The sequence below is a fragment of the Hemitrygon akajei genome, chromosome 7 (genome assembly GCF_048418815.1).
Source record: "Hemitrygon akajei chromosome 7, sHemAka1.3, whole genome shotgun sequence".
Lineage (NCBI taxonomy): Eukaryota > Metazoa > Chordata > Chondrichthyes > Myliobatiformes > Dasyatidae > Hemitrygon > Hemitrygon akajei.
Window position 1 is genome coordinate 171,303,468 of NC_133130.1, and position 22,004 is coordinate 171,325,471.

Here is a 22,004-nt window from a genome sequence, read left to right on the forward strand (position 1 = left end):
TACAGATTATGAGACAGGACTGGAGCCATTTTAAATGCAAAATGGTGCTGTATGACAACTTGCATTTTATTAAGGCATTTGACACTCACTCAGTAAAAATGTCTTTCTTTTGATAATTTACCACAAAATCTGACCACTAACCACTTGTAAAAGCACTGTCATCTTCAAATTAAAATGATGTTTAATAGTTTGAATGATCAGTAAACTTATTAAAATTGGTTTTAATAACAAATAACAAACAAAATATATAATATATAAAATATATAACAACAAACAAAATATCACCTGGCACTGATTTAGAGTCAAAACATGTGACTATGTGAATACTCTGGCTGCCTCCTGCATCCCAAGAAAATCAGGTGACTACAGCAAATTACCAGTACAGTCGGCCCTCCTTATCTGCAGATTCCACATGTGCGAATTCAGCAATCCGCAAATTGCAAAAACCCAGAAGTGCTCTTCCAGCACTTGTTGTTCAAGCATGTACAGACTTTTTTTTCTTGTCATTATTCCCTAAACAATGCAGTATAACCACCATTTTATATAGCATTGTATTAGGTATTAAAGTAATCTAGAGATGATTTAAAGTATACGGGAGGATGTGTGTGGGTTATCGTGCATCCGGATCGAAAAAAATCGATAGGTCTCTTACTAAGTAAGTCGGAACAGGTACATCCAGTATTACATAGCGTCAGTTAGTCAAGCATTTGTCTTAGTATATATTTTACCTTTATATGCATATAAAACACTTAAGAACATATGTTTCAGCACCGGGCTCGTGAAGTTCCCGAGCTCGATCTAGTGACAGATCGCTATGGAATGCGCTCTCCACCGTGCCGGGTTGATGTGGAGGATCAAAAACCCAAAACCCCAAAACCCAATAATTAAACCACTGCGTTGCTTAGTAATAATTGTAGCTTTCATCGGGGCAGAGCCTTTCTCACTTTATCCTTTAAAATTGTTCCGATCGTTGACCAACGTAACCTAACGCTTTTACAATGACCGATGGCATTTCATCTCTTTCCAATCGCTTTATTATTTCCACTTTATTTTCAATCGTGATCATGATTATTTTCGTGAACAGAAACACTGTGCATTCAGAGCTCTGGCGCCAGGTCATAATGTCCACAGCACTAAGACAGGTTAAATAAGGTCTGGGGTTCCGCTGGGTCCTAAGGTCCACCAGATTGAGACAGGTTGAGTAAGGGACTTCAGCATCCGCGAATTTTGGTATCCACAAGGGGTCCCGGAACCAATCCCCCGTGGATAAGGAGGGCCAACTGTATTAGAAACCGGTGACAGAAGAATCAAATGTGAATTGATGGCCATGTAGGAATAATTTACTCGACCTGTATGAACAGTGTGCAAGACAAGCTTTTCACCATACACCAGTAGCCACTTTATTTGGTACACCTGTATATCTGCTCATTAATGCAAATCAGCCACTCATGTGGCAGCAATTCAATGCATAAAAGCATGCAGACATGATCAAGAGACTGAGTTGTTGTTTAGACCAAACAGTTGAAAGGGGAAGAAATGTGGTTTAAGTGACTTTGACCGTGGATTGATTGTTGGTGCCAGTTGGGATGGTTTGAGTATCTCAGAATAGTTTCTAGAATTTACAGAGAATGGGCGGAGAAAACAAAAAAAATCCAGTAAGCAGCAGTTCTGTGGGTGAAAATGCCTTGTTAATGAGAGAGGTCAGAGGAGAATGGCCAGACTGGTTCAAGCTGACAGGAAAGAGACAGTAACTCAGATAACCACACATTGCAACAGGAGAAGACCAGAGCATACACTCAGCGGCCACTTTATTAGGTACAGGAGGTATCTAATAAAGTGGCTGCTGCGTACCTTGGTACATGAGACCATAATAAACACATAGGTCACAAAAACACACAATACCTAACAACAGAAGATCAGATTCTATCACATAAAGGACTGCACTTTGGAACTAAGGTAGAACTCAATGTCCAAGAGAACCAAGCCATGCAGGAGTTAATTTTGGCTATGATTACACTGCAAAATTAATTATGGCTGTTTTCCGCATACTCCAACAACCCTGAACCCTGAAACAAGCAACTAAGCCTCCCAGATACTGTATCTTGTAAGAGAGTCCTCAAAAACAGCCAAATATCATACCCCCATACTTGCAGGTAAGGAATCAGTGTAGCTTATCAACTTCATTTACATCTGAAGGAAAAATTCTTTACATTCAGATGTATCTCATTAGGAGTTGTTAGGAAAAATGAAATTTACGTCCGCTATTAGAAGAACAGTAACAGGATCGGTCCAAGTCAGCATGGATTTACGAAGGGGAGATCATGCTTGACTAATCTTCTGGAATTTTTTGAGGATGTAACTATGAAAATGGACAAGGGAGAGCCAGTGGATGTAGTGTATCTGGACTTTTAGAAAGCCTTTGATAAGGTCCCACATAGGAGATTAGTGGGCAAAATTAGAGCACATGGTATTGGGGGTAGGGTACTCACATGGATAGAAAATTAATTGGCAGACAGGAAACAAAGAGTAGCTATTAACGGGTCCTTTTCAGAATGGCAGGCAGTGACTAGTGGGGTACCGCAAGGCTCGGTGCTGGGACCACAGCTATTTACAATATACATTAATGATTTAGATGAAGGGATTAAAAGCAACATTAGCAAATTTGCAGATGACACAAAGCTGGGTGGTAGTGTGAGATATGAGGAGGATGTTAGGAGAATGCAGGGTGACTTGGACAGGTTGGGTGAGTAGGCAGATGCAGTTTAATGTGGATAAATGTGAGGTTATCCACTTTGGTAGCAAGAACAGGAAGGCAGATTACTATCTGAATGGTGTCAAGTTGGGAAAAGGAGAAGTACAACAAGATTTAGGTGTCCTTGTTCATCAGTCACTGAAAGTAAGCATGCAGGTACAGCAGGCAGTGAAGAAAGCTAATGGCATGTTGGCCTTCATAACAAGGGGAGTTGAGTATAGGAACAAAGAGGTCCTTCTGCAGTTGTACAGGGCCCTGGTGAGACCACACCTGGAGTATTGTGTTCAGTTTTGGTCTCCAGATTTGAGGAAGGACATTCTTGCTATTGAGGGAGTGCAGCGTAGGTTAACGAGATTGATTCCTGGGATGGCTGGACTGTCATATGTTGAAAGATTGGAGCAACTGGGCTTGTATACACTAGAATTTAGAAGGATGAGAGGGGATCTGATTGAAACATAAGATTATTAAGAGATTGGACACTCTAGAGGCAGGAAACATGTTCCCGATGTTGGGGGAGTCCAGAACCAGAGGCCACAGTTTAAGAATAAGGGGTAGGCCATTTAGAACAGAGTTGAGAAAAAACTTTTTCACCTAGAGAGTTGTGGATCTGTGGAATGTTCTGCCTCAGAAGGCAGTGGAGGCCAATTCTCTGGATGCTTTCAAGAAAGAGTTAGATAGAGCTCTTAAAGATAGTGAAGTCAAGGGATATGGGGAGAAGGCAGGAACGGGGTACTGATTGTGGATGATCAGCCATGATCACATTGAATGGCGGAGCTCCCTCAAAGGGCTGAATGGCCTACTCCTGCACCTATTGTCTATTGTCTATAACATCATACAGAAAATGGCCAATTAATATATCAAAATGGTACGTGTAACAATGGACCATCTCAAATACCTGTCAGTCTTTTTGGAAAGTAAACTGTAGGCTTCCCCTTAATTAATTTGCCATATTCAAACGGATGGAAAGCTATACTATACCAATGATTATCTCATGTATACGCAGAAGGCTCTGTCTTTTTGTATGGGCCCTCTGTCGTTTTTCATCATGGAGGGCCTGATTCCTGCACAGTAAGTCGCCCAGCCTGTACAGTAGCTAATGTGACTCACTAAAAACATTTATTCCTACTACTCCATTGCCATTCTAGTCATTTTGCTGAAAGTAATTTATTTGATCATTAACTAATTTTATCATAAAATAACACAGCATAACTTACCCACGGTTCGTGATTTAGTCAGCAGGTGAGCTATGTCTCTATAAATCTTAAGAAGGTATTCCTGACATTTATCCCACAACCCTTTTCTCATGCTCGTGAGTCGGCACATAAAGAGAAATGCCATCAAAGGATTATAGAGAAAAAGGGTGAAAAGACTGCCTCGTTGAGTTTGATCTGCAAAAAAGAATACAAGATTCAGAAAATAATTTTTCCATCATGATCACTTAACACTACCATTGCCATGAAAGAGAAATAAAATCCTTTCATTGCTTATAATGTGACCAAGACACTGTTTTGTGCTCTCTTAATTTATTTATTTAGAGTTACAGTGGGGAATAGGCCTCTGGGCCTTTAAGCCGCACCGTCCAACAGCGCCTGGTGTTACACTTGCCTAATCATGGAACACTTTACAATGAACAATTAATCTGCTAACCGGTATGTCTTTGGATCTGGGGAAAACCCTCGCAGATGTCAGAATTGTATTCCAAACTCCAATGCCCCAAACTATAATAGAGTCGTGCTAACTGCCAAGCCACCTGACTTTACAATAATTGTTTAGTTGTAAAGTAAGTTCTTAAAATATTTATTTACCTACAAAGTTACATTGTCAGCTAGTGCTGTAGTGCATGTTGATAATCAGAAATCCTATATCTTCACTGTTGAAGCTCACTGAACACAATTCTCTCCACTCTTTATCATCCTGCAGAGACTCTCAAAATTACAAACCTTCAATTGTACTAACAACCTTTCCCTCAATTTCAACAAAAGAGCTGGTTATTGACTTCAGAAAAGTGTCAGTGCACAAGCTCCTTTCTACATCAATGGTGCAAAGGTTGAGGGGGTTCAGAGCTTCAAGTTCCAAGGTGTGAACATCACCAACAAACAGCCTGTCCTGGTCCAATCATGTTGATGTTATGGCCAAGAACGCTTCCTTAGGAGGCTAAAGGAATTTAGCACATCCATGTCAACTCTCACCAAGTTTTACTAATATGCCATAGAATGCATCCTATCTGTATGCATAATGGCGTTCTATGGCAATTGTTCTACACATGACCGCAAGAAACTGCAGAGTTATAGATACAGCACAGCACATTGTGGGAACCAGACTCCCACTTATGGACTCTGTCTATATTTATTACTGCCTCAGAAAAGCAGCCAACATAATCAAGGACCCCACCGACCCTGAACACTCTCTCTTCTGCTCTCTCCCATCAGCAGACCCCACTGTATGACTCTCCAACGGACTTCTCATATGGTAAGCTGGACTCTTGGATTCACTATCTTCCTCATTATGATCTTGCATTTTATTATTTACCTACACTACACTTTTTCCAATAGCTTTTACACATTATTTTGCTTTGTTATTGTTTTACCTTATTCTAGCTCAGTGCACTGTGATCCGAACGATCAGTATGCAATACAAGCTTTCCACTGCACCTTGGTACATGTGACAATAATAAACCAATTCCAGTTCCAAATTTCTCTATTTCACAAATATATAGACACAATATATCAATTGGACCATACTAGCATTAGCAAATAGTAAAATGGCATACATGATTTTGGTGCACTTCAAGTTTCTTAAGATATTGTGGAAAATAATAGCTACTGAGGAAAGTACAGCTCTGCATTATTAACCAAGTGGCATAATACTAGTTTCAATGTATTTGTACCTTGTAAACCTTTGGGATATGCTGTTGGAGAAAGTAGACAAACTAAAGGCTGACCAAACAAGTTGATAAAATTCTGAAACAGAAAGGGAAATTAGAATAATCAACACAAATAACTGAATATCTTAACAAAATTGCACTAAACAATAATGGTGATAACGTTTGACTAGCAAGGATATAGCTTTATAAAATATCAGCAATTTCATTTGAGCTGATTTCCAGGTTCTCAGTTAACAACATGACTAATAAGTGACATCCTACTGCATGGGTTATACAGCACTGTTCAATACTCAAAACTTTCACAGTTTTTATGAAATCCTCAAATTAGAATGACTTAAGATGTTATATAACCATTTATGTATCACTCTCTAGTTGTTCTCTACTCAAATCAGAAACCTGTTTCACAACCCCATTTAAGGTTAGTTTTTCTCTTTCTGAAATAGGTTGTATTTTCTTCTTCACTTCCTGGAAATATCTTCATTCTTTGTCGGAAAAGGCAACTCATTGCTTTAGCAGTGTCTTTTTTTGTTTAAAGCCATACCACATTGTGCTGTGTGCCATGCCAAAAGCATAATGATAGAAACCGAGAATATTGGTAGAATATAGAATGTAGACAATAGCATGACAGGAGCAAAGGACATACATGAAATAGGTGAAATAATGGAATAATGGTTTATGACAAAGATAAAGTAGTGATAAACACCAGCCTGCACAACAGAATACAGTACCAACAGGGAGACAATCTTCATTTTTGATAGCTAACATGGACCGAATAGCCTACTTCTGCTCCTATATCTTGGTCTAACATACTGAATACAGCATACAGTATAAGCTGTGGTGCAATGTGCAAGGAGTTTTATTCCTCAAAGTGCACATCTTTTACAGAGCCATGCTAATCATCCTCCAAGCAAATGGTGAGTTACCAGAGTCAGCACAATGGCCTGTGCATGATCTGCTTTTCCCCTCCCACTGTTCTTGCAATGAGGATTTTACTGTTCCAACTTGACCTCTGCCTCCAAATCATATCCTTCTTAAATGCATTTTGGCCATGTACCATAAGATGCAGGAGCTGAATTGGGCCATTCCCTAATTTCACTGGGGTTAAATTTGTAATAGCCAACAAACAACACAGAGGGAATATCTTCAGCAAATTAGCTGCAGTACCTCAGATGTACACTAGATGGCGCAATGTACAGGCAATGATAACTGTCATATGTAATCAATATCTACTTACAATTGGACTCAAGTGTCCAAAGTGGGACAAACATTTGATGACTTGAACGAATTTACAGAACAAAGGACAAATGATCTACAAATCAGTATTAAAAGGAGAAACTCCCATAAACGCAAGATACTCTGCAGATGCTGGAAGTACAGAATAACACAAAATGCTGGAGGAACTCAGTAGGTCAGGCAGCTTTGAAAGGAATAAGAAATCAATGTTTTGGGCCAACGCACTTCATCAAGACTGGAAAGGATGGGGGAGGAAGCCAGAAACAAACTCCCACACAGTTGGACAGCCAAATGTAATAGTAAATTACCAAAAAGGCACAGAGTCGACTGTACTTCCTAAGAAGGTTGGCGTCATTCAATGTCTGTAGTGAGATGCTGAAGATGTTCTATAGGTCAGTTGTGGAGAGCGCCCTCTTCTTTGTGGTGGCGTGTTGGGGAGGAAGTATTAAGAAGAGGGACACCTCACGTCTTAATAAGCTGGTAAGGAAGGCGGGCTCTGTCGTGGGCAAAGTACTGGAGAGTTTAACATCGGTAGCTGAGCGAAGGGCGCTGAGTAGGCTACGGTCAATTATGGATAACTCTGAACATCCTCTACATAGCACCATCCAGAGACAGAGAAGCAGTTTCAGCGACAGGTTACTATCGATGCAATGCTCCTCAGACAGGATGAAGAGGTCAATACTCCCCAATGCCATTAGGCTTTACAATTCTACCGCCAGGACTTAAGAACTTTTTAAAAGCTATTATTAATGCTTTTTGAGATAGTGATTTAGATGCATATCATATTTTTTACTGAGTTAAGTATTGTATGTAATTAGTTTTGCTACAACAAGTGTATGGGACATTGGAAAAAAGTTGAATTTCCCCATGGGGATGAATAAAGTATCTATCTATCTATCTATCTAAATAGAAAACTTACAATGGAAGGCAAGAGAAGTCCTTTCTAAAGCTGTGGTTGAGAAACATTTAGAAATTTTACTCTACATTTGTCTCCCTGTACCTCATCTGTCAGTGCTAAATAAAGTGATGAAAAGAAAAATTCTTGCAAGCTTTGACATTTTTCACCTTAATTCTTAAAATTTATCAAAGATTTGGTTCCTTAAACCATTTTGTACATGTACATGAAATGTCACTCTAGGAAAGCAGCATCAATCATCAAAGATCCTCACCACCCAGGCCATGCTCTTTTCTTGCTGCTGCCATTAGGAACAGATGCCTCAGAACTCACCCATTACGTTCAAGAACTGTTACTACCCCTCAACGAACAGGCTCTTGAACAAAAGGGGATGACTACACTCATTCTACTTCTGGTGTTCCCACAACCAATGGTCTCACTTTAAGGACTCTATATCTTGCTTTTTCATGATTGTTATTTATTGCCATTTATTTGTATTTGTATTTGCACAGCTTGTAGTCCATTGATCCTGTTAACAGTTACTGTTTTAAGATTTGTCAAATATGCCCACAGAAAAAAAATCTCAGGGTTGTATGTGGTGATAGGTTTGTACTCAGAATATAAATTTTACTTTGAACTTAAGGTTGTTATAGCTGTGGATAGTAATGGCGACAAGCTCCCACTACCTATTAAATGCTCCTAAAGCCATGCATTTCAAATAGCCTCTGACAACCAAGTTCAGCTCCTGGCCTTCACATGAGCCTTAGCTACTAATCCCAGGGGAACCATTTCTACTGACAGAAGGGACAAAAGCAGGTCACCGACACCTTAAAACCACTGGGCAGATGGTGCTTGGCAGCTCATCTAGGAAAAGGAAAACTCTAATGTTAAATCTCCGCTGCCTTGCAGCTATTCCCACATGGGGAAGGTTATGGGAATAAACCACAATGAAAAATCCAGAGCTGGAGTCCCTAAGGTATTCCAGCGTTGAGTTCAATGCTGACTGGCAACTCCTGCGATACTGCTGGTGCCAAACTGTATCAGTCTCTGCCATTCCTTTGCACTCATCAGCTACGTAGAGAAGGGAAGCCTGCTACATGGTCAACATCTTGCTCTCCATATCATACCACCCTAGCTTGCGTACATGGTTGACCCTGACCAACGAGGGCCTCATATCAAAAATTTAAGGAAAAGTTTGTCAAAGGTAAACTGGTGCTCATACATTAATTTTTGTCTTTTATGCTCTTATAATAGAAACACTATGACAAGAATGAAGAACCAAAGGGAGTTTCAGTTCTGTAGCCAGGTAACATAATATATGCAATGTGCAATGAATAAATATTACAAATGAGCCAAAATCTCAGATACAGGTTACCTACATTACTAATTATTCAGGAGAAACCTTACAAAATGCTGTCTGGGGTGACCATGAGAGACTTGACACTGGCAAAAATATTAGGCTATTGATAAAGGCACCATCCGGGACATGCATTCTACTTCTTACTACCATCAGCGAGGAGGTATAGGCAAAGACACAAACTCAACATTTTAGGAATGGCTTCTTCTGTACCATCACATTTCTGAACAGACAATGAACCAACCCATGAACACTACCTCACTATTTTTGCTGTCATTTTGCACTATTTAATTTTTTATATGCATATATACATCCGTTAAGTCTTGAGAGACCATGGATTTGCGCCTTGGAAGGATTCCAGGGTGCAGGCCTGGGCAGGGTTGTATGGGAGACCAGTAGTTACCCATGCTGCAAGTCTCCCCTCTCCACACCATTGATGTTGTCCAAGGGAAGGGCAAGTGGCACCGGTGTCGTCGCTGAGCAGTGTGTGGTTAAGTGCCTTGCTCAAGGACACAACACGCTGCCTTAGCTGAGGCTTGAACTAGCGACCTTCAGATCACTAGACCAACGTCTTAACTACTTGGCCACGTGCCAAAACACACATAGAGTGCCAAAAATAGTAAAAAAGTATTCGCCCCCTTGGAAGTTCTCATGTTTTATTGCTTTACAACATTGAATCATAGTGTATTTAATTTGGCTTTTTTGACATTGATCAACAGAAAAAGACTTCCATGTCATAATGAAAACCGATCTCTACAAAGTGATCTAAATTAATTACAAATATAAAACACAAAACAATTCTTTGCAATTATTTAATATGCACACCAAATCATCACTGGTGGAGCCAATTGTTTTTAGAAGTCACATGATTAGTTAAATGGAGATCTGGTTTTGGAGACCTGTGTGTAGTCAAAGTGTTTCAATTGATTGTAGTAAAAATATACCTATATCTGGAAGGTTCAACTGCTGGTGAGTTAGTATCCAGGCAAAACCTACACTATAAAGACAAAAGAACACTCCAAGCAATTCCATGAAGAGGTTATTGAAAAGCACAAGTCAAGAGCACCAGAAAATTTCCAAGTCACTGAATATCCCTTGGAGTACAGTTAAGTCAATCATCAAGAAATAGAAAGAATATGGCACTACTACAAATCTGCCTAGAGCAGGCCATCCTCAAAATCTGAATGACCATGCAAGAAAGGAACTAGTGAGGGAGGCCACCAAGAGACCTATGACAACTCTGGAGAAGTTACATGCTTCAGTGGCTGAGATGGGAGAGACTGTGCATACAACAACTGTTGCCCGGGTGCTTCACCAGTCACAGCTTTATGGGAAGTGGCAAAGAGAAAGCCACTGTTGAAAAAAAAACCTCACATGAGATCTCAGTTAGAGTTTGCCATTATGCATGTGGGAGACTCTGAAGTCAACTGGAGGAAGGTTCTATTGTCTGATGAAACCAAAACGGAGCTTTTTGGCCATCAGACTAAACACTATGTTTGGAGTAAGCATCAACAAAAACACCATCCCTACTGTGAAGCATGGTGGTGTCTACATCACGCTATTGGGATGCTTCACTGCAGCAGCCCTGGAAGTCTTGTGAAGGTAGAGGGTAATGCAGCAAAATACAGGGAAATCTGGGAGAAAAACCTGATGCAGTCTACAAGAGAACTGAAAATTGCGAGAAGATTTGTTTTCCAGCAAAACAATGACCCCAAGCATAAAGGCAAAGCTATACAGGAATGACTTAAAAACAACAAAGTTAATGTCCTGGAGTGGCCAAGTCAGACTCCAAATCTCAATCCAATTGAGAATTTGTGGCTGGACTTGAAATGAGCTGTTCACTCACAATCCCCATGCAATCTGATAAGAGCTTGAGCAGTTCTGTACAGAAGAATGGGGAAAAATTGCAGTGTCCAGATGTGCAAAGCTGATAGAGACCTATCCACACAGACTCAAGGCTGTAATTGCTGACAAAGGCGCATCTACTAAATACTGACTTGAAGGAGGTGCATACTCATGCAACAATTATTTTGTGTTTTATATTTGTAATTCATTTAGATCACTTTGTAGTGATCTGTTTTTATGCTGACACGAAAGAGACTTTTTCTGTTTGTGTCAAAAAAGTCAAATTAAATGCACTGATTCAATGTTGTAAAACAATAAAACACGGAAACTTCCAAGAGGGATCAATACTTTTTATAGGCACTGCATATGCAATTTACAGTATTTTTATTACTGCACTGTACAGCTGCTGAGAACTACAAATTTCATGATACACATCAGTGATATTTAAACCTGATTTTGATTCTCTATGCTCTTACAATTCCATGATTTCTTTGTTGCATCCAAAATTCAACACATTCCTTAGCTATCGAGTAACTCAAGTTGGACGTACACTGCTATTTTCCTCAAGCATTGCAGTATCAGTTGTTGATTTGAGAACCCAAGTAACTTGGGGCTCAAGAAAACAACTGTAACTGAAGGGCTTTTAGAAATTAAAATATTTTAATCCATTGAGCACATCTACATGGAGAGCTGTACCAGGAAAGCAGCATCTATTATCAAGGACCCTCACCACCCAGGCCAAGCTCTCTGCTCGCTGCTGCCATTAGGAAGAAGGTACAGGAGCCCCAAGTCCAGGAACAGTTATTACCCCTTAACAATTAGACTCTTGAACCAGAGGGGATAATTACACTCACCACAAGTTTTCTCACAACCTATGGTCTCATTTTCAAGCATTCTACATCTTATGTACTCAATATTTAATGCTTGCTTGCTTATCTACCCATCAATCTATTTCCTTCCTTCCTTCTTGTATTTGCACAGTTTGTTGTCTTATGCACATTGGTTGCTTGTCCATCTTTGTTCTGTGTGGTTTTTCATTGATTCTATTGTTTCTTTGTATTTACTATATATATGCCCACAAGAAAATGAATTTCAGGGTAGAATATGCTGATGTATATGTACTTTGAAATAAGTTTACTTTGAACTTTGAACATCACAAGGCATATGCACTTTAATGCAGTGTGCATTAAAGTACGGACAAAATCAGAGTGGAAAACCAAAATTTGATGAAATCTGTTCATCCACTCATAACCACATTTGTCAAACTGGATGCTGGTGGAATGCAGCAGGCCAGGCAGCATCTTTAGGAAGAAGTACAGTCGATGTTTCGGGCTGAGACCCTTCGTCAGTCCTGATGAAGGGTCTCAACCCGAAACTTCGACTGTACTTCTTCCTATAGATGCTGCCTGGCCTGCTGTGTTCCACCAGCATTTTGTGTGTGTTGCTTGAATTTCCAGCATCTGCAGATTTCCTTGTGTTTGTCAAACTGGGTTATCATTTCTATTTTATTGGGTTTGCATGGCGGTGAGCATTCTCAGTGATTGCATCAAAGTCTGGTTTGGAGGTTCCAATGCACAGGATCACAAAAGGCTCCAGAGCAGGGGTTTCCAACTTTTTTTATGCCATGGACCAATATCATTAACCATGGGGTCCAAGGACCCCATGTTGGGAACCCTTGCTCTAGAAGGTTGTTGACTCGGCCAGCTCCATCACAGGTACAAACCTTCCCACCTTCGAGGACATCCTCAAGAGGTGGTGCCTCAAGAAGGTGGCATCCATCACTGAGGACTCTCACTATCCAGGATATGCCCACTTCTCATTACTACCATCAGAAAGGAGGTACAGGAGCCTAAAGACCCACAGTTAACATGTTAGGAACAGCTTCTTTCCCTCTGTCATCAGATTTATAAACAGTCCATGAACACTACTTCATTATTGCTCTTTTGCAATATTTATTTTTGCAACTTATAATAATTTTTACGTCTTGCACTGTACTGCTCCCACAATACAACATGTCAGTGATAATAAACTGGATTCTGATTCAGTTGAGCTTTACCCATGACATGAATAATAACATAACAAGAAAGACATGACTCACTCAGTCTTAGTTTTGCTCATTCTATTTATCCTCCTTACAGTTGTGGGAGGACGGAGGTGGGAATGGCAGAGGTGATGATTCAGCATTAGCTTTCCAGAGCTCTTTATTTTATTAGAATCAGAGAGCGTTGCATAACAAAACTCACATTTGACAACATGGGGGAGAAAACTTGCAATAGGTACATAAATTCAAATACATGGACACCATTAATGGGTATAAACTAATTAATTCTTAATGTTCTGTTCATTAGAAGTAGAAGAGGCAAGGATTACAGCATTCAAGGTTATTCATTCGAATAAAAATTTTGCTATATACATTATCTTGTCAAAACATACTCTTCAATGTCATTGCATAGTCTGTAGTAAAAAAACATATCATGATCGCTTTCCTGCTTCTCTTTTACTTTTTCTTCTTATTGGGCTGCCCTGTTTCTGCCTTCCCATCAATCCAAATAATTCATCTTTATTTATTTTATTGCACTGCCTCTCAGATCTTTGAAATTGTTTTGGAAACCGTGTGAAAAGGCCTTAATATCTTCAGTTTCACTTTATTATTCTCAATATCATCCTAGTGAAACTGCCATGCACTTGTTCCATTATTTTTGTACACTTCCTATAGAGGGATAACAAAAATTAAGTTCAACAGCATTATCTTCTTGCTTTTGCAGTCCAGGACTTCAAAATACAACAAATAAAACATGGAAAGGCAGAAAGAGGGGCAAAAATTTACAAAAAAAAAGGAGAAATAAAAAAATTCAAACAGCTTCTAGAAGCTGCAAGTTTTTGCAGCAAAAACACATTATTAACATTTTGAAAATTAAAGCATCAATTACTCTATTTTAGAACAATAACATTTAAGTGCAACAACCCAAAAATATACCTTTAGAAAAATTACATCTGTGCTTATGCAAATCTAGTTTGGGAAGACATCTTTAAAGAAGCATTTTAGCTTACCTTATATGCTATACTATTTGAAGAGTCTACAATTAGAAACAATGGTTTCCGTGTAAAAGGGAAAAAGTCACCAGGATGAAGACTAAGGAGCAGAGAAGATAAACAAGGGTTAGAGCAATCTGAAGGGTAATTTTACAAAAAAAAGCCTTGCATACTAGGTATCACTATAGGTCTACAATGAATGATTGAAGTATAAATGACAGAAATAATTATGGATTTAACATTATTTAAAATCAGTGAACAGTATACAATGTACATGCTATACATGGTAACTGACCGCTCCAATAAAGGTCATCTTTATTTGCATTCACGGTAAGCGTATCTGGAATCACATACTTTCCATTAATGATATTAATAAACCAATTGTGTTTTCAACGGCATTTCCCAGAGTTTCAATTCATGAATAATGAGACCAACTTTTCACTCAAAGATATAATTAATTAGCTGAATTTAAATGACTCAACTGGAATTCCAAATTCTTGTCAGGCCAAACCTATGGATTGCTAGACCAGTAATTTAACACCATGTTCAAACCGTACAGCTCTTGCCTGGTGAAGATTAAAACATCCGGGTACAGGAGGGAACCATTACGGAAACCACAATGACTCAATAAAATATATATCTATAGGTGATTCTATAAATATTCTGCTGTAACTTTTTAATATTCCAAAGCATAAAAAACACCAGCACAGTAAATATGAAAATTATTAACAGCTTTCCTTTTTTACTTGTGGTATTTTCATTCATAGGCAATTCTGCTTTAACTCCATACATCCATTATACAAAAACTAGTGACTACTGTAAACACATAGGATGATAAATTTTGAACTGCTCAATACCTGCACTAAGAGTAATATCATTCTGACATACCAGTGCATTTCTTTAAACGAATTGCTGCGTTTCTGTATTACTTCCATGTTTCCTGTGTCACGATTATTGTTGGTGAGTACTCCTCCAAAGTCATATGGACCTAAACAGGTAAACAGGCAGACATTCATGCAAAATTTTACAACAAATTTCACATCTGTTAGTGCTATTGAAACTGATTCTCAGAGTCTTACTTCCATTCTCACCGCACACAAACTATGTTGCATTATATTTTTGATTTTTGTTCATCACAATATTGATCAAAACAGGGCTTCATGGACAATTGAAATATAATGATTATTGCATCCTTCATTTCAAAACAAACCCCAGGACACCACAAGAGTGCCACCAATGAACTCAGTAGTCCTCTTCTCCACAAAGATCACAGTCCATTTAATTAAATCAACCCCTAATTTCCATCATGCATCGTTGCAGACTTGCCTCCAACTCCAAATATCCCAAGTTTTGAAATTCCCTTCATAAACCTTTCTCCTTCTTTAAAATCTACTTTTTTGACCAAGCTTTTAGGCACCCCTTTTACAATGAACCGTTGTATTCTGGATATGTCAAAGACAAAACTGAAAGCTATTAGGAAGAAAATAATGTTAATGATATTAATCTTGAAAGCATTATGCAATCTATAGCCAGTAACACATTTCAGCTATCATGATCTGGAATGCACTGCCTGAAAGACCATAAGACACAGGAGCAGACTTAGGTCATTTGGCCCATTGAGTCTGCTCTGCCATTCCATCATCACCAATTTATTATCCCTCTCAACCCCATTCCCCTGCCTCCTCCCCATAGCCTTTGTCGCCCTGACTAATCAAGAACAAACTAACTTCTATTTTAAATGACTTGGCCACCATAGTCATCTGTGCTAATGAATTCCACAGATTCACCACCCTCTGGCTAAAGAAATCCATCCAAATTTCTGTTCTAAGGAGACATCCTTCTATTCTGAGGATGTGCCCTCTGGTCCTAGACTCCTCCATTATAGGAAACACCCTCTCCATGTCCATACTATCTACGGCTTTCAATATTTGATAGGTTTTAATGAGATTTCCCTCCTCCCTAACCTCTAAACTCCTGCATGTACAGGGCAAGAGTCATCAAATGCTCCTCACAGATTAACCCTTTCATTCCTGGAATTGTTCTTGTGAACCACCTCTGGACCATCTCCAATGCCAGCACATCCTTTCTTAGATAAGAAGCTCAAAAGTGCTCACAAAAGCTGACCAATGCCTTATAAAGCCTATGCATTACATCCTTGCTTTTATATTCTGGTCCTCTCAAAATGAATTCTAACTTTGCATTTGCCTGAAAGTTTGGTGGGTCATGGGGGAGGCAGCTCCAGTTAATGACTAAACACATAACAGAATGCTGCAAAGCTGAAGTGGAAATACAAACAAAACCTGGAGCTGACAGGATCTGTGGACAGATATAAAATTAACAATTCACATCCAAAATTTTGCACCTATGTTATCTACATAAATTATTAATTCTCTCATTGTAAAATTTAAGATCTATAGGGAATGAGAAGGAAAAATGCACAATTTGTTCTTAGTGCCACCAAAAGCAAAATGAGCCATATGTCACGTTATCATTCTATAGTTCCATAAGGGACTGTTTATGATATTCTCCTCAAACATGAAGAAAGCAGGAAAAATAAGGATATGCATCACAGTGTCATAAAGGGGCTACTTCTTACCAACCAATTAAAACCTTCAAGTAGCTAACCAGACTGATGGATAAAAGCAGCTTTATAGCCAAGGTATATTTTGAGTTTAGAAGTTTTTGACAAGGTGCCCCACTAAAGCAACACACACAAAATGCTGGAAGAACTCAGCAGGCCAGGCAGCATCTATGGAAATGAATATAAAGTTTGTGTTTCGGACCGAGACCCTTCTTTGTAGGTTTACAGAGATTGAAAGATAAATTTAATACAGGATACCCTGTGATCGCTTGGACATGCATTCATTCATTCAGACAGTTCTTTCAGACACATTACATGTGGAACATACAAAGCATTCTTCAGATGGGAACTGAGATTCTGATTGTAGAAACTGGATGGCTTTGGCATTGTTTGATATGGATGTGTGTGGTGGTTTCAGAACTCCAAAACAGAACAAAAATGGTCTTTTCTACTACACAAAAAAATCCTATCCAATTTCAACTGAAGAGTAGGAAAAAATTTTAAAAATCTAATTTTCAGCAGAATGGATTACTTCATTCACTACTATTCTGAACCGATTCTACTACCCACACACCCTCTTCCAAGGATTCTTTACAACTCTTGTTCTCAGTATTGTACAGTTTGCTTTGTTTGCACATTGTTTGCCAGTCTTTTTCCTTTTATTTATAGTTTTCATAAAACTTCTACTATATTTATTTTTTCCTGTAAATGCCTGCAAGAAAATTAATCTCAAGGTAACATATATGGTATATATAGTAACATATACATATCTTGATAATAAATTTACCTCAAACTTTAAATTTATTTTTTATAATGTTTATTCAATGGTTCAATGTCAGAGAAGGTATACAGTATACAACCCCAAATCTTAACTCTTCACAGAAATCCATGAAACAAAATGAATGAGTAATAGACACATCAGAATCCCCAAAGTCCCCTCTCTCCCTCCATTGCACAAGCAGCAGTAGTAGTATCGACCCTTTCATATAGTTAGAAAAATTCTCCTATGCCCAACTAAATCTAAATCTCCTCCAGATTAAATGCCCATAATGCAATTCAAACCCAAAGGATGACAGGAAATAACTCATTAAGTTACCTTCATAATCACAACGACCTGTGGGAAACACACCAGTAGCTGACAGGTACACCAGCAGGACACTGTTTCCAGGCAGCTCCTGAAAATGTAAATGAAAATGAGGACATTATTCTCATTGACATGCTTCTCAATTAATTACTGAAAAGTTCTAATTTAAAAACCATCCTTAATTTAAACAGTTCTGGGCCTTAATTTAAACTGGCTGGAGTTTAGAAGAATGAGGAGGGATCTCATTGAAACCTATCAAATATTCAAAGCCCAGATAGAGTTGATATGGAGAGGATGCTTCCTTTAGCTGGGCAGGGGCATCTGGGACAAGAGTGCACAGCCTCAGAATAAAAGGACGTCCATTTAGAACAGAATTTCTTTAGTCAGAGGGTGGTGAATCTTTGGAATTCATTGCCACAGATGGCTGTGGATGTCAAGTCATTGGGTATACTTAAAGTGAGGATGAAAGGTTCTTGATTAGTCAGTGTGTCAAAGTTTACAGGGAAAAGGCAGGAAAATGGAATTGAGTAGGATAATAAATCAGTCATGATGGAATTGCCGAGCAGACTCAATGGGCCGAATAGCTTAATTCTGATCTTTTGTCTTATGGTTTTATGGTCTTAAATAATTATAATAGCATGACAGGTTAAACTGAAATAAGAAGAGATTTTACGAGATTTCATAGAACATTGAACTGTATTGGCCAACAATGCTGACCTTTAAACTATTCCAAGATCAACCTAAAGCTTCTCTCCTAAATTTTTCTTTCATCTGTGTGCCTACCTAAGTGTTTTCTTGACAGGTTTAAAGACAGTTCCATGTTAATCAGGTGTTCACTAGTTCTATTTAATTTAGCATATTCTTACAATCATTTGATTCAGCTTTCTGTAGTAGTAATAATAATAAGCTATTGTTGATTATAACTTCCCTATTTCACCAAAGTGAAAAAATATAAACAGACCTTAAATGATGCAGAAAGGAATGTATAAAGTTGACTGAATGTTGGCTTGTACAGTAAATATTTATGTGGATTTTCTCGTTTTGATGGTTTTTCTGTTGGCTCCTGGAGAGAAAAGAGAGATAGTACAAATTCCATGATGTAATTTTCACTGAAAAGCTTCAACCTGTTTACAACTTCATGATTGCCTACATACTATTCTCAGTTCATATAACCTGCTCCCGCATCCTGTCAAAGATGGTTTAAAACTAAGCCAAATAAAACATTATTGCTACATTGTAAGTTTAAAATCAGACCATTTTGCATGGAAAGGTTAAAATTAGTTTTTACACTGTAATGGAAGGGCTAAACAGGTGCTACACCTTGCCCAAGGGTGACCTGCAGGCTAGCAGAGGGAACAAGCACCTTACAACTCCTTTGGAAAAGACATACTGTATCTCCACCCCGCCAGCCAAGAGTCGTAGTATCTTCACTAATCTGAACAGAGAGGAATGGCAGCAAGGAAGTAAGTGTTAGACAATTTACATGTTTCAGTTAAGTGTTTTCAATCTGGTTTTAAAGTTACTTTTAAAATTTCAACAATTTCAATTGTTTTAACTTAGTAGATTTTAAATCTCTCTGAATACATCCAATATTCATTTTTTCCCTCAGGATTTCCATTGTTTTCTGATTCAGCATTTATTGCCCATCTCTACCACAACTTTTGAGAAAATGATGTAGAGTGACCTTCTTGAACCACTCTAGTCCTTCCCTCAGTGCTGTTGGGAAGAGAGTTCCAGGATTAAGACCCAGAAAAACCAAGAGGTAAGGTGTTATTTTTGGTGGAGATACAGGTACAGAAAGTTAGGTCTGTAGGCAAAGAAGCCGCAAATGGAATTGAGCACTCTGCACTTATTAACAAGCATCCCCATTTATAATATTATGATGGAAGAAAGGTCATTGATAAAGCAGCTGAAGTTGATCTCCAGTGACCTGCATTCAGACCTGACTCTCAGAGCTATCAGTTTCCCTGTGACTCAGTGAGCATCGGAGAGATAACAAGGCTGTAGGAAAATAACTGGGAAAATGAGGTTCATATTCTGAATGACCTCCTCTTTTGCAAGCAAGTTTTAGTGTTGGACCTAGGATATTACTCTGAGGAAAGTCTTGTGACTAACATATGAAGAGCATTTGATAGCGCTGGGTCTGTGTTTGCTGAAGTTTAGAAGAATGAAGGGGGATCCTACTGAAACCTATTGAATATTGAAAGGCCTAGATAGAGTAGACATGGAGATAATGCTTCCTAAAGTAGGGGATCTAGGACCGGACAGCACAGCCTCAGAATAGAAGGGCAACCCTTTAGAGCAGAGATGCAGAGGAGTTTCTTTAGCCAGAATGTGGTGAATCTGTGGAATTCATTGCTACAGATGGCACAAGGTAAGACCTGTCACTGACAAAAGAAAGTCTGTAGATGCTGGAAATCCGAGCAACACATACAAAATGCTGGAGGAAATCAGCAGGCCAGGTAGCATCTATGGAAAAAAGTACAGTCAGCGTTTCGGGCCAAAACCCTTCAGCAGGACTAGAAAAATAAAGCTGAGGAGTAGATTTGAAAGGTGGGGGGAGGGGAGGGAGAAGCGCCAGACAATAGGTAAAACTTGGAGGGGGAGGGATGAAGCAAAGAGCTAGGAAGTTGATTGGTGAAAGAGACAGAAGCCCATGGAAAAAAGAAGAAGGGAGGGAGGAGCACCAAAGGGCGGCAATGGGGGGTAAAGAGATAACATGAGAGAGGGAGAAGGGGATGGGAAATGGTGAAAGGTTGAGGGAGGTGGTGGAGGCATTATTGGAAGCTTGAGAAATCAATGTTCATGCCATTAGGTTGGAGGCTACACAAACAGAATTAGAGGTATTGTTCCTCCAACCTAAGTGTGGCCATATTCCGGCAGTGGAGGAGGCCATGGATGGATATATCAGAATGGGAATGGGAAGTGGAATTAAAATGGATGATATATTGGAATGGGAATGGGAAGTGGAATTAACATGGATGATATATTGGAATGGGAATGGGAGTGGAATTAACATGGGTGGACATGATTGGAAGACCTGTCACTGGACTTTCACCAGGACTCCTCGATACCACATTAGTCAAAGGCAGTCACTCTCACCTCACATATGGAATTCAGCTCTTTGCTCTATTTTTGGACTAGGACTGTGATGGAGCTGAGTGGTTACTAGAGGAAACCCTACTCAGCAAGTACACGCCACTTGAAGCAAGATGACTTCTATCACTTTACTCATGTTTGAAATAACTTGGATTGGATACGTGTGCATAAGTACATTCAACATGATTGCATTCACGCATTAGTTGCTGTGCTATTCTGGAATGTTAATACTGTAGATATGCAGGAGACAACTCTAGATCTAGTGCATGTGGTCAGGGGTGACAATAGAAGACTTGTCACTGGCAAAAATATTCACTCATTCATTCATTATATGCTGTGTTCTGATGTGGGCAATCATGGACTTTTCATGACCATAACTGTTCTTAACAAATTTTTCTACAGAAGTGGTTCAATATTGCCTTCTTCTGGGTGGTGTCTTTAAAAGACGGGTGACTCCAGCTATTATCAATACACTTCAGAGCTTGTCTACCTGGCGTCAGTGGACGCATAACCAGGACTTGATATGCTCCAGCTGCTCATACGGACCATCCACCACATGCCCCCATAGCTTCATGTGACCCTGATCGGGAGTAGGAGGCTAAGCAGGTGCTACACCTTGCCCAAGGGTAACCTGCAGGCTAGCGGGGGAAGGAGTGCCTTACTCCTCCTTTGGTAGAGATGTATCTCCATTCTGCTACCCAAAAATATCAGGCTATTGAGAAAGGCATCATTAAGGATTCTCACCATTCGGAACATGTCCTCTTCTCATTATTACCATGCGAGAGGTACAAGAGCCTGAAGATACACACTCAACGGTTTGAGTACACCTTCTTACCTTCTACCATCAGATTTCTGAAAAGTCCATAAACCTATGAATGCTACCTTGCTATTCCTCTTTCACACTATTTACTTTCATTGTAACTTATAAAAATTTGTTATGCTTGCTGTCACAGCATGACAAATTCCATCATTAACCTCAGTGACAATACACATGACAATAAACCTGATTCTGAAAGGCACAAAATGCCCAACTGTTATCCTTGGCACTCAAAGTACGCTCACTTTAGGGGTGAAACTGAATCTGGGCTTTTATGCTAGAAATATTGGGATACTCTAACCCAAAGAAACTAAACAGGTTTACTAATAGATTTAAGGCCAAGCCCATTTAAACTATGGTACCTCTAGGCAATCTCTTTTTATATCACTATTTTATTTATTTACCGATACAATAAAGTAACAGT

General features: G+C 39.1%; 1 protein-coding gene across 2 annotated transcripts in view; it reads right to left on the reverse strand.

Annotated features, from left to right (window-relative positions):
* scai (suppressor of cancer cell invasion) overlaps positions 1-22,004 on the reverse strand; it is a 154,734-nt gene that overhangs the window by 7,040 nt on the left and 125,690 nt on the right. For both annotated transcript variants that reach the window (XM_073052596.1, XM_073052597.1), the window contains exons 10-15: positions 18,626-18,727; positions 17,677-17,755; positions 14,888-14,987; positions 14,018-14,099; positions 5,640-5,712; positions 3,967-4,140 (exon numbers count right to left, since the gene is read on the reverse strand). In XM_073052596.1, the coding sequence (XP_072908697.1) occupies positions 3,967-4,140; positions 5,640-5,712; positions 14,018-14,099; positions 14,888-14,987; positions 17,677-17,755; positions 18,626-18,727 (610 nt within the window). The remainder of the gene's footprint in view (positions 1-3,966; positions 4,141-5,639; positions 5,713-14,017; positions 14,100-14,887; positions 14,988-17,676; positions 17,756-18,625; positions 18,728-22,004) is intronic.